Here is a 15,833-nt window from a genome sequence, read left to right as displayed (position 1 = left end):
CAGTATCTAAATGTAAGAATTCAGCTCATACAAATTAAGGGACACATAGACAGTATAAAGTTACAGCTCATAAAATAGAAGCAGACCGTGTAGCAATAAATGAGACCTTAACAAATCTCATCTAACCTCATTTTACAGATGATGAAACTCAGGCTCACAGTGGTTTAATGCCTTCAAAAGGTCATGGAGTAGTTACTGGGAAAGTGAACTTGAACACAGGTGGTTTGTTTTCTGGTGAATTCACAATGTTCAAGTTCTGGATGTTGCCAGACTTGTGGTCCTGTCTTTCTGGGTCCAGCGTCAGCCTCTTTATCACCTACCATCTCCAGAGACTCTGGCTGTTTCTGGGCACATCCCTAGCAGGGAGGGAGTCCCCTCTGCATTATCTGTGTAGTTCTTATTGTTCCTAAGTGGCTGTGTAGCTTTTCAAGTATAAGCCTAATTTTTCTACTTGTACTTAAAATTATTTTAGATGAATAAGAAAAAACACTGTCTTTGTGAATTCTTTGACCCCTCATTTTTCTCATATTCAGAATGCTTTTAAAAGCTCCAAGATTAGAGGTTTCCATTTACTGAGAAATTAACAGGTTTGGTTTCATGGCCTTTGTTGTTAAAATCATCTATCTTGTTATAGATTTTTAATTTTCAAAAGACAAAACCCAACAGCAGTAAACACAACTCAAAGGACACTCCATCTTTGACTGTTTGTCACTGGGGCTTACTGCCTGCATACTTAGGCCCAGGATTATTTCAATAATCATTGGAATTTGTAATGTTGACCCTGAGTCGTTTGGAAGAGGTTTAAAATGTCTTTTGAGCTCCAAGAGCACAGAGAAGCAGGATATGTTTTAAAAAGACAAGTATACCTTATCTATTACCTACCACTCAGCTGTGTTTAATTTTAACATACTACCTATTTTTCATATCTTTTTTAAAGAAATAAAATAATATAGGTAAGTTTGGAACTCTCTTCTATCCCCTTTTCTTTCCCTGCTGTGAGTTGGATAATCGTCATTCCCATGAACTGCAGATACACACATATACACACACACATAGCAGTAGGAGTAATCTTTTGAAGTTTTTATATAAATGGCATTATACTGTATATATTTTCTGCCACTTAGTTATTTTTGATTCTGTTTTAGGATTTAATCTGTGTGATGGGTCAAATATGCCCCCCAAAAGTCCATGTATTAGAAACTTGATCTTCGGGGCCAGCCTGTGGCTCACTCGGGAGAGTGTGGTGCTGATAACACCAAGGCCACGGTTCGGATCCCATATATGGATGGCTGATTCGCTCACTGGCTGAGCGTGGTGCTGACAACACCAAGTCAAGGGTTAAGATCCTCTCACCGGTCCTCTTTTTATTAAAAAAGAAAAGAAAGAAAGAAACTTGATCTTCATTGTAACAGTGTTAAGAGGATGGGAAATTCAATTATGGTATTTGAAAGATGGGGCCTTTAAGAGGTGATTAGATTATAAGGACTATGCCCTTGTGAATAGATTGATCCATTCATGGGTAACGTAATGGGCATGGTTCTGATGGCTTTATAAGGAGAACAAGTGAGAAGATTGCTTAGCCCATTCTCTCCTTGTGATACTCTGTGTCACCGTAGAGTCACCACTAAGAATAAGGCCCTCACCAAATGTGGCCCCTGGACTGTGGACTTCCCAGCCTCCAAAATTGTAAGAAATAAATTTTGTTTCTTTATAAGTTACTCAGTTTCAGGTATTCTGCTGTAAGCAACAGAAATGGACTAATACAACCTATGTTGATAACCCCTGTTATTTATTTTAACTGTTATTTCATACTCTGTTGTCAAAATTACCTCAATTTATTTATTCATTCACCTATTGATGGACTTTTATGTTTTCCACTTTTTTTTGATACTACACTGATGGAATTTGGATGTGTTGTCCCCTCCAAAACTCATGTGGAAATTTGATCCCCAGTGTGGCAGTGTTGGAAACTGATTGAGTTATGGGAGTGAATCCCTCATGATTGGATTAATGCTCTCCCTGGGGGAGGAGGGATTAATGAGTGAGTTCTCGCTCTATTAGTTCCCACGAGAGCTCATTGCTTAAAAAGACCCTGGCACCTTCTCTCTCTCTCTTGCTTCCTCTCTCTTGCTTCCTCTTGCCATGTGATCTGCTTGTACCTGCCGGCTGCCTGCTACTTTCCACCACGAGTAGAATCAGCCTGAGGCCTGTGCCAGATGCAACCATCCCAGAATCATAAGCCAAATAAACCTCTTTCCTTTATAAATTATCCAGTCTCAGGTAATTCTGTTATAGCAACACAAAACAGACTAATACATACACACAATACTACCGTGAACATTCTTATATATCTCTCCTTGTATAAGTATATAAATTGTTCTCTAAGATGAATTCCTAAAGGTAGATCTAAAGGGTCATGAGGGTTTACACAACTTTACCTTTACTATATATTGCCAAATTATGCTCTGAAGTGCTTCTACCAATTTCCCTTCTCACTAGCAGTGTCTGAGAGTTCCTGGAGTTCCAGGTACTTGCCCATGCTAGTTTCTGTCAGGTTCTTTTCTTTTTAAATTTTTGTTCATTTCATGAGTATGAAATTATATCTCATTGTGGTTTTAATTTACATATCCTTACTTTGTAATGTGGTTGAACATACTTGATGGTTATGGTTCATTTGGGTTGCTCCTCTGTGAATTTCCTTTTATTTTATATTAGTTGTTTGCCTTATAATTATTGATGTATTAGGAGTTTCTTCTATTTTCTAAACACTAATCTTTTGTCAGATAAGAGTTTCAAATACCTTCTCTCAATCTGTCACTTGTCTTTATAGTGTTTTTATTATACAGAAATTTTTATGTTTAATAGAGAAAAATATATCTTCTTTTATGGGTTCTGCTTTTGCATCTTTAAGAAATTCTTCCTTACCATGGGGATCATAGATATTTACTTATAAAAATTATAAAGTTTTGCTTTTCATTTATTGTCAGTTCACTTAGAATTAATTTTTTATGGACCTACTTTTTCCTCCTGTAGATACCTGATTATACCGATACCACTTATTGAATGATCTGTCCTTTTCCCATTAGCAGTTGCCACGTCACCTCTGTCACGTACCAGATATTGGTATGTGCTGCTTGGGTCTGTTTCTAAGACTTTTGCTCTATTGGTCTATTTGTCTGTGCCTGTAGCAATACTGCCTTAATTTTGATGTCTGGTAGGGTGAGCCCTCCCTCCTTCCCCCATTCAACATTGTTGGTATTCTTCAGGAGTGTCCTGGCTATTCTTGGCCTTACATAAATTTTATAGGGAATTTAATTTTTAAAATATATATATATATAATGAATATGGAAATTAAAGTTCTTTTAAAAAAACCCTGCTCGGATTTTGATTGAAATTGCATTGCATTTATGAATTAAATTGGATGTACCTAATTTCAAAATTAAAATGTTTGAGTGCTTAAAAGAATAAATTCCTAGTTTTTTGCAAAAATAATTTGTCAAGAACAGCCAAATCTCCAAGGGTCCTGAATAGTCAAGGTTTTATTACATTTACATAAAGAAAAGCACACCATTAAAATTGTTCAATCATGTATTAAGGTAATTCAGAAAATTAAATATTTAAGCATCTTTAGTTCTTCATTATGCTTGCTAATTTATTCGTCAAGTATTTATTGATTGTTTGTTTTACGCAGTACATTCTGCTACAGAATATATAACAGTGCTTTGAAAATCCCTAACAGCTGGTGGTAGGGAAGTTTTCTGATTTGCTGAGTATATTATGAGTGTATTTCAAAAAGTTCTGGGAAAGTGGAGTTAAAAGATAATATGAATCTTTCCATGAACAGAGACCCCTTGTATATGAGAAATAATTCAGACTTCTTAGGTGCACCTCAGTTTGATACTGGAGGAAGATATTCCCCATGTTGTCTACATGTCATGTGTCAGATAGCCTGTGCTTTTAAGTTTTTGCTCAAAAAACTCACCTGTTGTTCTGTTCCATCTGACAGTCTGCATTAATTATTTGTAAAATTCATTTTTGTCCTCTGCAGAGACTCACAGCCAATACCGGAAGCAAACAACGCAGTCGCCTTTCCGTTACCGCCCAGCACCTTTGTGATGTTCAGCACATCTTTACAATTCCAGGCCGAGCTTTTATCCCCAAACCAGAGGCAAGTTTCTGCTTTTGTTTTAATATATCAGAATTAGGATTTTAGTTGTAATCTTTGTTCCCCTGAGAATGTATCATAAGAAATAATTTCTAGGATCTAACCTTTATTTATGTGCAGACTACCTTTTTTTTTACTTCTCCTGAATTAGAACCACAAAAATGACAATATGAATAGTTCTTAATCTAATTTTTCTCCCTCCTAGATAGGATTTTTTTTTTTTTAAAGATGATCGGTAAGGGGATCTCAACCCTTGGCTTGGTGTTGTCAGCACCATGCTCAGCCGGTGAGCCAACCGGCCATCCCTATATGGGATCCGAACCTGTGGCCTTGGTGTTATCAGCAGTGCACTCTCCTGAGTGAGCCACAGGCCGGCCCTAACTAGACAGGATTTTTAAATGTCTAAGTTTGTGCATGTTGCCCTGGTGGTATCATCATCATCATCCCATTACTGCTAAAAGTATCCGAGTATGGAAAATAAATTATGTAGTCACCCAGTCCTTGAGAAAAGAAATCAGATTTTTTTTGTGATTTCTGATAGAGACTTCTGACTAAAGCTACATCAAATATTATTTATTTATCGTGATTTTTTTTTTTACACTTTTTTGGGAGCCCTTATTTTGGTAGTGTTATTTGTGATAGATCGTCTGTGGAAAAATAGTTGGTTATTAAACTAGGCTTTGACTATTAAATGCTAGTTACATGAGTAAGGGCTAATTACAGAAACAGAGTTTCGCTGCCAAAAATAAATATTACAAAGCTGGTGTCTACTTTAGCAAAACCACTGCTTGGTGAGTTACTACTGTAGGACAGGTACTCTAGAAACTCATCTTTCTTCACTTAATGTACATTGAGCACCTACTGCTTGAACTGCCCTGGGCTGGGCAGCAACGGGGAGCAGCAGGATCTCATCAGATATGGAGTCTGCCTTCAGGGCATTCACATCCTGGTGAGGAATAGAAATATCTTCTTGGTTACCAAAACTCTCAAATATAAAATCTTGCAAAGTTTCCCTCACTTTATTTGACCTTCGTAAATAAAAGTAGGTAGCATGAAAAAATTGTATTATTTGGTTTATAGATTTATATTAAGAATGGAGACCTCAACCAATAGTATTAGATGTACTTGTATATCTTGACACATGACCTGAGAAGTCCCCACATTCTTTGCTACCACCTTAACACTTCCTCTGCCATTTTTGTCCACCACAGTGAGCTAAGCTTTTTAATGGATATTCAGTCTATCTTCCACTTCACAGACTTAGTTGTCAGCTTTTTCTAAATCATGCTCAGAGAACTCACTGTCAGTACCACCTCCCTTCAGCATCTGAAGACTCCAAAGACATTGTAAATGACTTCTCCCAATATAATTAGATCCACCCTCCACACCGTCCACCATCTCCTCCCTGCCATTTCCAGTCTGCATAGAATCGGCTATTATTTTGTTGAAATGGCCCCTTTCCTGTGAGTTTGAAATATTCATTTATCTATTCAGGAAAAAAATATTACAATGCTACATAAAAATTATTTGTTGAAGTATGTATAGAATATATAAAGTGAAGTTTTAGTATAGGACTGTAGGCTACATAGATGGCATATGAACCCATCACCATCAAGCAAGTGAGAGAATCATATAGGTGTCAAAGCAGTCCTATCATTAATTTACATAAAAATATTCTTTTTGTCAGAGTTCTTTTTAATATGGATTTTGTTTGGGAAATAATATTTTGACCACTCAAAAAGAATATATACTTTAAACAATCATTTAAACTGCTGCTAAAATGATTCCTTTCCTAACTCCCATATGAAATACCTGTGGGTACCTTTTCATTTTAACTGTTCCGTTATTAGCTAATAACATTGTTGCAGAAGAGAATGATGATCTACTAAAACAGGTATAAAATATTTTAGTCTCTACTTCTGTATGCAGAGATGAAAATTATTTACTCACATAAAAGATATTCATTCTTTCTACTTCCCGAGTTATTGATGTACAAAGAAATAGTCTTTCTTCCATTTCCCATTGCATTAGGAAATAATAAGCAAACAAAGTGTTCGAAACAACAGGGTACAATGTTTCCTTTGCACCTATAGAAAATCCAATTTTTTTTTTCTTGTTAAAATATTTGAATTATGTATCATAAGAAAATTTAACTTATATTTTAAAAGCATTCCTATTCTTTAAAAATTATTTTCACTTCCATTAACTAACTGAAAGAGCGCATTTATTAGAAAACATTTTTGTTAACTTGAATCAAATTTGAGAAAAAAATTACAACTTTTTTTAATCCAAAGTAACTTTTATCATCCAAAGGCTAATAAATGAGAGATTAAGTGGGATGGGGTAAATCTAAATTGTTGGTGGTATAAATGAACTTAATCTGGAGAATCTTCTTGCTATAAACAGAAGAGGGGTGTTCTTGGGCATTTTATTCTTATCACTTAGCTTGTATTTAATAATTTAAAAGTCCTAGAGGTTTTAGTTTGTTTGGTTTGGTTTTCCTTCGGTCTGGTAACATTTACCAATTTCTTTTTTTTAGTCTTGCCTAATCTTAGTTTGCATGTAAGATTGTCAGCCCTTACAAATGTATGTAGATAGTTTGCTAAAATGAAAAAAGAACCAGCAGGTCACAATAGGTGGGGACTTAGGATGGTTGGTTTTGGCAACAGCTAAATGGAGCTTTCACACCAAGTGGCTTTAAAACAGAAGTAGGTTACTCTGGTGTTGCCGACCAGACAGCAAAAGTAGGTGAAATTCTTGGTTAACACCAGGGCAAGGTTTTTTTTTTAACTTGGCAGTTTAGTTCTTTTATAAAATCCAATTCAGGAGATGTATCAACAAGTTATCTTAAAAAGGAAAAAAAAGAAAGCTGTCAATGAATTGCCTTAATGTAATCGGAGCCTCAATTATAAACCTTCAAATAAACATGAAAACAATAATGGAAAAATAAATCTTAAGACATAAGATATAATAGTATCTCGTTGTCATTTTAAACTGCCTTTTAGTTTTGAAAGTATTTTACACTCTTTGTAGAGAAAGTTAAACATAATTCTGATATTTTTTTTTTTTTTTTTTTTTTTTTTTTTTTTTTTAGTTGTTTTTTCGTGACCGGCACTCAGCCAGTGAGTGCACTGGTCAGTCCTATATAGGATCCGAACCTGCGGTGGGAGTGTCACCGCGCTGCCAGCGCAGCACTCTACCAAGTGCGCCACGGGCTCGGCCCATAATTCTGATATTTTAAATCTAAAATAAAGACCCAGCAGGCACCCCAAAGCTTTATTCCACAAGCATTACGCAGTTTTTTACACATAATCCTTCAGGTGGTATGCTAAATTGTTCTCCAGCTGTGTGGTGGAGACATGCCGCTGCTTTGGTGGGTAAAGCCAAGCTTCTGGACTCTTTTTTATACAGGAAGCACAGAAAATCATACCAGAGATAAACAGCAGCATTGCTGAAATGAATCCAATATAGATAGCTCCTCCAGGTTCGTGTTTGTTGCTTTCTGGAACAGTCAGATCCAGGAAGTTTGCTATGATCTCCTTTGTGTACCACGCTGTTGGTATTAAACCAGAGACCCCTGCAGACATGAAACAGACTCCTCCAGCAAAGGAAGCATGAGTCTTGGTTTCTCTGTCCCCTCCTAAGCGAGTGCATTTCATTCCTACTGTGGAAGTGCAGATCCCCAGAGCAGACAGAACACATGACAAGACCATGGTGGCCCTCGCAGCCTGCACATGGATGGGGAGGGACAGAATGGAGGATTTCGGGGAGCAGCTGAACAGCCCAGTGCTGTACCACGTGCAGTCCATCCATAGCCCGTGCAGCTGCACGATGGCTGTGATGATGTTGGAGCCCGCCTGCACATTCACTTTCCAATTGGGTAGCAGCGTGGCTGTGAGCACTCCAGAAACCCCAGACAAGGCCAGGATGAAAGCAAGGAACTGGAGACCTGCTGAGGCCATGATGTCACTGTTACCTCTGTGCCCCAAGAAAATCCTGATGCCTAATTATGATGGCTCTCAGTCAGAATCGTAGCTGTTTCTATGCAGTGGAATACCAAATGACGAAGGCTAGAGAAAGAAGACAAAACCAGGATTGAAGGAAAGAGAAAATGAGTACACAAAAAGGCTTCCCTTTAGCATAGGAGCCGAGGCCACACATGAACACTTCCCCTGCCCCCCAGTAGAGGGGGACGCTGCAGCCCAGGCAGTAGGTGGCACCAGGCCTCGGAGACGGACATGCCCCTGCTGCTAGGGGGTGAGTAGTGCTTGGTACATGGCATAAAGAAAGGAGCTGCCCACTTCATCTTTCTAAAACTCAAAATATGCTGAAGCTGTCTGTAAAGTGGTTACCTACCTTGTTAGGAGATGGAGACTCTTCAAATTCTAGCTGTAGGATCTGATAAGGAATTTTAATAGCGTTGTAGGCTTTTTAAAATGATCTTGTTTTTAATGAAACTACTCCATAGGTAATAAGGAAAAAATAGCTTAAACCTACCTCTGAAAAATGATTTATAATATATATTAGAAAAGTTTCAATATTCAAGAAACAGTTTTAATAAACAAGTCTTTATTAAGCACCCATCATGTGTCAGGCATGTGACCTGGGTGCGTTATTTAAGGAGGAAGGAAAGTGGTGAGAAGAAGTTGAAGTCCCTGGCCTGATTAGCCCTAATGTCTAGTTAATAGCCATTCGCAAAATCCTTACCTATGTTAGTTCTTGTTTTACTTAAGGTACCTGGTACTCAAGACTACATCAACTAAGCCACTGTCTTTTGCTTATGAGAATATGAGAGACCCTTTCTAGGTGGGACCAGAATCATTCCCTGACCCAAACGAAGCAGTCTACTTCAAAGCCGGATATTCTTTATTTTTAAGAGAGAAAAGATAGCACCTGTCTTTTTGTGGCTTAGCTGTGTTTTAAGAAACAATAAGACTTCCTATTCCATCTTCCTATTCCTATTTCATCATCTGCTTCATCTGTCACCACTTACTGCCTTCTTTGAGAAAAATATAATGATTGCTGAAATACTGCAGTACTGGCTTTTTTATATTTCTGAATTAATTTTGGATGATATGCTAGAGAAGCTCTGTCATGATTCATACATATTTTACAAAATGCAGTGTGGGCTCTTGCATCCAAAACACATGGGTGAGTTCTTAGCTTTATGTAACCTATCTGTGCCTAGTCTCCTCTTCTAGAAAATGCGGAGGCCTGTAGTACCTATACCATGGGGTTACAGAAGTTCATACATTTTAAATGCGTAGAGTGATATCTAACCCACAGAAGTACTCGATATCTTGTAATTAATTGACTTAGTATTCTTATCATGTAACAACTGATGTTTAAAGATATTTGGATCTTTTTCTTTTTTCTGTTTTTCTTCCTTCCTTAGGCTGATATAATTTATTTTCATAGATCTTGTAGCTAAAAGAAATTTCAGGTATAATCTCGAGCATCATTATTTTTTCAGATTAGGATATTCAGACAGGAAATCACCGTGTGCCACACAGTCTGCAGCAGCTGATCTACAGTATCCAGACCTCTCTCATCTCCTCCTACCTCATTTTATCCTGCATCTTCTCCCCGCTTTACCACAGCACTGCCTGCTGAAATCCTACTCCCTGTGTGTTTCTCATGGGAAGTGGGGGAAATGCTCATCTGCAGGCAAAAAGCACCGTTAACTATCTGCTTCACCCAGTACCTTTCCCCAGGAAGCAAAAGGACTAATACATAGGGTGTTCTTTGGGCAGATGGTTTAGTTTTAGGTGGCTCACCTAGAAAGGTGATGTCTAGCTTTTGTTAAATATCTGAAGTCATGCTAATCCACGCTTATGTTAAAAGTACAAACTTTCCATTAGTTATAAATGCTGATTCCCTAAGATGTTAGGTCCTGGACTGTCTGGATTGCGTTGTTCTATTTTTGTTCATAGTCTTAAAATGTAAATCCTACAGTTTTAGAAGATTTCCCTAGGACTTAAGAGTCAGACTTATCTGTAAACATCAGTGTGCGTAAGGATGTGCCTGCTAGATCATACATCATTTCTTTTCTGTTTTCCAAATTTTTTTTTATATCTGAGGACAAAATAGAACAAAAGTTTGTTTCTAGAAAAAAGATTAAGCACATGTTTACAGTTTTATAATAGCTGTTTTCAAGTTTGGATGTAGATTTGAGCTCCAGCCAGCTTGCTAAATTACTGCCTCCCTGAGCGCTTTTCATCTTAGAGTTCTTCAAGAGTGGGGTTGGTGTTAGCATTCACTAAGAGTATCTGCTTTTGCCTTCTCTCTCTCTCTTTTTCTCTCTTTCTTTCTAGTTTGGTTGGTTGATTAATCTTTATTTGTTGATCAGTTTATGCTCAGCTTACCTATTATAGCCCTTTTCTTCCCATTAGCCAATACATTTTATAAACTTTAGTGTAATTCAAACCTGCAGACAGCTTGTTCATCATAATTAACAGTACTGGCAGTGATAAATTACAGACAGCCCAGATCAGCATAAACAATAAGACATTGCATTTAGTTAGCATAGCACTTACTTGCTGTTGAATATTGGACTTCAAATGCTTCCTTCTGCGTAGAGAACTTATGTAGAAAGCATTTGTTCTTCAAAATGAAGGCCACTGTTCCGTTCCTTTTATACGAATATACTGGAATTTTAGCTACATTGCTGCTATGAGGTATTTTTCCCCCTCTCCAGCCACAAACATAATATAGTTTGTGGCCTTTTCTCTCAAATTTCTATCTCGTAGGGAATAAAGGCATACTTTGTCTGGTGGTTCTGGTAGTGGCAGCAGTGGTAGTGAGAGAAATATTGGGAAAGTAAGCAAAAGCAGTGGGGTTGCGTGGAAAAACTTAGTTTTATGTAGAGAACTCTCTCACGGCTCCAAAACACATCACACATAGAACAGAACCTAAGAAGGTTCAGTTTATGAACTGAAGGTCTAGAGTAGCTTTCATTAAAATGTAAAGTCAGTTTTCTAGACAAGATTTATTTATACTAGAAATAATATTTTAAAGCAGATTTACAACTTAAAATTCAAATGAAATAACCCTTGAAGCTCTGTCCTTAAGTCTGTAAGCATTCGAGAAGCTTCTCGTTTTCCATACCTTTTGTCCGTAGCCTTCACTGTCTTAAGTCCCTTCCGTCAGTCGTCCTCAGATTAACCTGTTAGGTATGATGAGGAGAGACCTCACACAGGAGGCTCATTTCAGAGATTCTGAATATTTTTCATAAAGCTTCAACAAGTTCACTCGAAAATAGCAAATAAAGAGCAGCATAGAAGTCTGAGAGGTGAAAAGTGCTGACGATGCAAGCAGATAAATACCAGGTTCTCCATCTCATTTTTTGAGCTGTGGGAGAATTAAGGAAGGAGAGGCGGGGAAGGGAGGGGGTTGTTACAGCAGGATTTGTCGAAACCTGAAAGCTAAAAATGCCTTTGTGTCACTGAGTACAGAGGAGGAATTATCTGGGTGCTCACAAAAAGGCTTTCTTTTCTCTTAATGTTATGTTTAGTCACATAATTATAATTTATTTTTCAGTTCTTATCTATGTTGGAAGATATAGTTTATTATTTTAGGTCCTCAGTTAAATAGAAAAGTATGGTATGAAATATTTTTAACTAGGTTGTGCTTTGCAAATGATAGTTGAGACCGTCTTTTTATTCTGATGCTTGTTGACTGCCTGAAACCAAGATTCACAAATTTGTTAACTTTCAAAATAACCATTCAGAAGAAAAAATTTTTTAAATATATGTTTTTAGTAAAAGAAAAAAAGAAAGGCCGGCCACAACTTTTGACTAGAATCTTATCAGTAAACCTGCAAGTATTTTTTTTGCAATACCCTGAATTTTCTTGTTATTCCTTCTACTAACAAAGATTTTTGGAGTACACCTATATAAATTAAAGACTTAAGAACATGTTGTGAAGAAAGTCCTCCAAAATGATGTAATGAGACCTATCAGGTAAAACCGTGGTCAGATATTGAGGTTCCAGACCGTGAGTAAGGGGGCAGGTATATTTCACTGCCATCCTTTTGGGTTTTCATTTTTTTCACTTGGTAATTTTAATTCTGCAAGCTATAAATTCATATCCATTTTACAGAAAGAAGATAATTTTATGATTAGATTTTATGATCTGGATTTTTCTAGATTTTTTTTTGTAAGTTAGAAATCTAATATCTGTAGATTTGCTTTTTAGCCATAGTGTTTTAATTTTGACCTACAGACTTTCTTATTTCATGGAAATATATAAACAGTTCTATGTATAAATACTGGATGAAGTAGAGTTGAATTGCAGATGCTAATAGTAATAGCATTGCTGTATCAGAAGAAACCCCTCTAGATCCCTTCAGCATCCTGGCTTATTTTGCTCCTTGCTATGGCTGGCCATGCAGACACACCTTTGCTGAGGCTGACCGATTACATATGGAGGGATCAGCCTGCCCCCAACTCTGACCTCCAGCATAATGCAGCTCGCAAAAGGATAGATGGGTTAAGCATGCTTTAATATACACTTGTCTCTTTAAAACATTTTTGATTATTCTTCTGTCTCGATCAGAACAGTTATCCGATAAAATATTAGTTGCTTGCTTTAGAAGAGAAAACTTCTGAAATGGAAGTCACGTTCTTTCATTAACTATAGACCTTTAATCAAGGCAGGATTTCTTACATAAAAAAAAGGAGCTGGGAATGTAAAGGTGTATATAGAAACGTAACTCATCAACATTATTATCTGATTCTGATGTGGACATTACAGGGAATTCAATCTTTTAAGTTCATAGACTTCTCTAGATGACAACTTAGTTTAAATCTCTTGCCCTTCCCTCTCCCCTGAGCTCCCAACTTGTGTTTCTATCTGCCGAGCTGGCATCACTGATAGACACCTCAGACCTGTCCTGGCACAGGACTGAACTCCTGACCAGCTCCAAACCCATTCTCTCCCAGTTCCCCAAGTCCATTAACGGCAAACCCGTCCTTTCATTTGGCAGGCCCCGGGTCTTAAAAGTCGTCCTTTGTTCCGTACCCAACTTCCATTTAATCAGCAAATCATTTTGCATCTAACTTCAGAGTGGGCCAAGGACCAGCCCCTCTGAGCCCCTCTGCTGCCACCATTGAGGCTCCAGACCTCACGAGGACAGGCACTTCTGTCTGTCTTATTCATTGCTGATTCCTCTGTGCCGGGAGCAGTGCCTGGCACATAGTAGGGGTATAGTGAATATTCAATACATGAACTTAGAAACTGGTTTTGAGTGTATGAAGTAATGTTAATTAAACTGTAAATTATACTTGAATGATTAAAAATACAATTTTGTCTTTTCTAAACAGGACTAGAATTTTAACTAATTTTGCAACTATAGTTTTGTCATCTTGGTTAATCGTCATATCTGCCATTTATGAACTGCTTTCTGTATGCTAGGTACTATTTAAGAAGCTGTAGTATTAGGAAAACAAACCTGTGAGGTAAGAGCAATCCTCATTTTACAGATAAGAAAACTAAGATACAGAGAAGTTAAGTAACTTTTGCCTAAGGTCATTAAATGAGTAGGTTGTGGGAATGGGATTAAGGCCCAGAATATTGTGATTTTTGAAGCCCTTATATACCACATAACACTACCCACCTCCACTTAGGAAATAGAGTATTTCTGAGTTTCATTGTAATGAGTCATTTCTTTCTGTGTAGTCTTTAAAAGCTGCGGAAACAGATTAACCCTGAAAGCTCTGTGGCTTCACATGTAAACGTTTACTTCTCTCATGCAAAGTCCAGTCTGGGTCGAGCAACTCTGCAGTCTTGACTTAGCAGTCCATCTGTTTTCTTCTTTAACATTTTTTCATTAACCTATTTTTAAGAAAAAGTAGCATGTGATTCCCTTAATGTGTTGTGGTCCTTAGTGATGCTAATCCAGATATTCACACAGCTTTCCTTTTCTCTCTCAAACAATCAGCGATTTAACTAGTATTTTAGAAATACCAGTACCATACCTTTGTCTAGAACTTAACAGTCTATAAAGCTTGTCTGTTTTCCCTCTCTCTTCTCTCACTTGATCCCAGCAACAACATGTGAGAGAGACACTGTCATCTCTCCCCTGTGGAACCTGAGGGTCACTGCAGCCACAGGCCACACTTGCATTTCCTTTAACAGAGACTCGGAGACACCACTAGAGGCAGTGTGAGCCGTGGGGAGTGTGTTCATGGTGGGGTTTGTGGTCTACACAGAGCACTTCGGCTGTGGTGGGGAGGATCAAGGAGATAGATCATGGTTGGAGACAGAGAGACTCTTTGGGAAGCTGTTGTAATGGGAGAGATAAAACAGAACTACTCAAGTGGCCATTATAGGGATACTGCGCCCAAAACAGATTCAAGATAGAGGGTGTTCTTGAACTCTGGAAATATAATTGAGTATACATAATGCAGTCAAGGGCATACTCAATCTATTAAAAAAACCTCAACATGATATTATCTATATTTCCAGTCTATATTGACATTCTGTATTTTGAAAATAAATTTATAGAAGGGGCTTTGGGCTTGTATCTGTTCAGAATACTTTCAAGGGTCAGGTAACAGAAAGTCTAACTAACAGTAGATTAAGCTATAAGGACACTTACTGTTTGGAGGTCAGCAGTCCAAGGCTGGTTCTACAGTTTCAAACTCACGGTTTCCAGCTCATTCTGCCTTTCTGTTCCCTCACACTGAGCTCTCGGCTTTTCTTGGCTGCAAGGCGGCTGCCGGAACCCCAGCATCAGATGCACATTCTTGGAGAAAGGAAGAGGGAAGAGGGCCCGGCTGAACCGTAGATCAGGAGGCAAAGTATTCTTTCAGAAATCCCTTCCTCTATCTCCCTGACCTCTGGACTTTGCTTCAATGTCTTATTTTCCAGAACTGGCCTATTCGGAGAGGCTGGGAAGGTGTGTGTCTGGCTTTTCAGCCTCTATTTATTGCAGGGATTTCTGCTGGCTCCGGAGGTGTCACAGGGCTCCTTCAGTGCTTAGTGAATTGAGTCACCAGGGTTCGAATTGACCATCTGGGTGATACTCCCCCCAGCAACAGTGCTGCTTCCATAGGAGAAGCGACAGGCTGCTCTCCAGCCTGCGAGTCTCACTCCTGCCCATAGGGGGCGCCAGCCAGCTTCAGAAACACCCTGAGGCCCAGGCTCGGGCCCCAGCCCAAATTTAACTGGTCTGGGATGGCACCCAGTCATTATATTTTTAAAATGCTGCCCACTTAATTCTAATGAAACGTTGGGGTTCTGAATTTTAAAAACAAGTGTTTTTTCTCATTTGCTTTCTGTTCAACCTTGGAAATAATGATAGTTCAGAGTAAGATAAAATAGTTACCTGTTCCAGTCCCCAAAATTTAATTACTTAATCTTAAAATAATGTTTTTCTTCTCACCCAGTCTTAGGCTCAGCTATAAGCACAATCAGTCCATTATTTTCCTCTGTCTTTGTGGTCATTTTAGTTTTAAAATAATGCATTGGACTGTCCTAAAGACTTTCTTAACTTTTAAAATTGATAGTTTGTAGATTAGTTGATTATAGTGAGGACTTTGTTTAAAATGAAGGTGAATATTCCTCGGTTTATTTGTGTTCTCGAAAGTCTAATGAGGCCGTCCTGGGTGTCGACGTTCACAGCAGAGCAGGTATGTGGTTCTGCCTATAGGTTGCATTTCTATTT

General features: G+C 38.0%; 2 protein-coding genes across 2 annotated transcripts in view; one reads left to right on the top strand and one right to left on the bottom strand.

Moving 5' to 3' along the window:
• The window catches only part of TFB1M (transcription factor B1, mitochondrial), a 49,597-nt gene that overhangs the window by 24,958 nt on the left and 8,806 nt on the right, over window positions 1–15,833 (top strand). Inside the window, exon 5 of the mRNA XM_063097607.1 lies at window positions 4,049–4,168. Within this exon, the coding sequence (XP_062953677.1) occupies window positions 4,049–4,168 (120 nt within the window). The remainder of the gene's footprint in view (window positions 1–4,048; window positions 4,169–15,833) is intronic.
• Window positions 7,468–8,127, bottom strand: CLDN20 (claudin 20). The gene has a single exon (XM_063096216.1). It carries the CDS (start codon window positions 8,125–8,127, stop codon window positions 7,468–7,470), a length of 660 nt encoding a protein of 219 aa, XP_062952286.1.

The sequence above is a fragment of the Cynocephalus volans genome, chromosome 5 (assembly GCF_027409185.1).
Source record: "Cynocephalus volans isolate mCynVol1 chromosome 5, mCynVol1.pri, whole genome shotgun sequence".
Classification (NCBI taxonomy): Eukaryota; Metazoa; Chordata; class Mammalia; order Dermoptera; family Cynocephalidae; genus Cynocephalus; species Cynocephalus volans.
The sequence above is the reverse complement of the archived record's forward strand: the minus strand, read 5'-3'. Positions and strand labels throughout refer to the sequence as shown.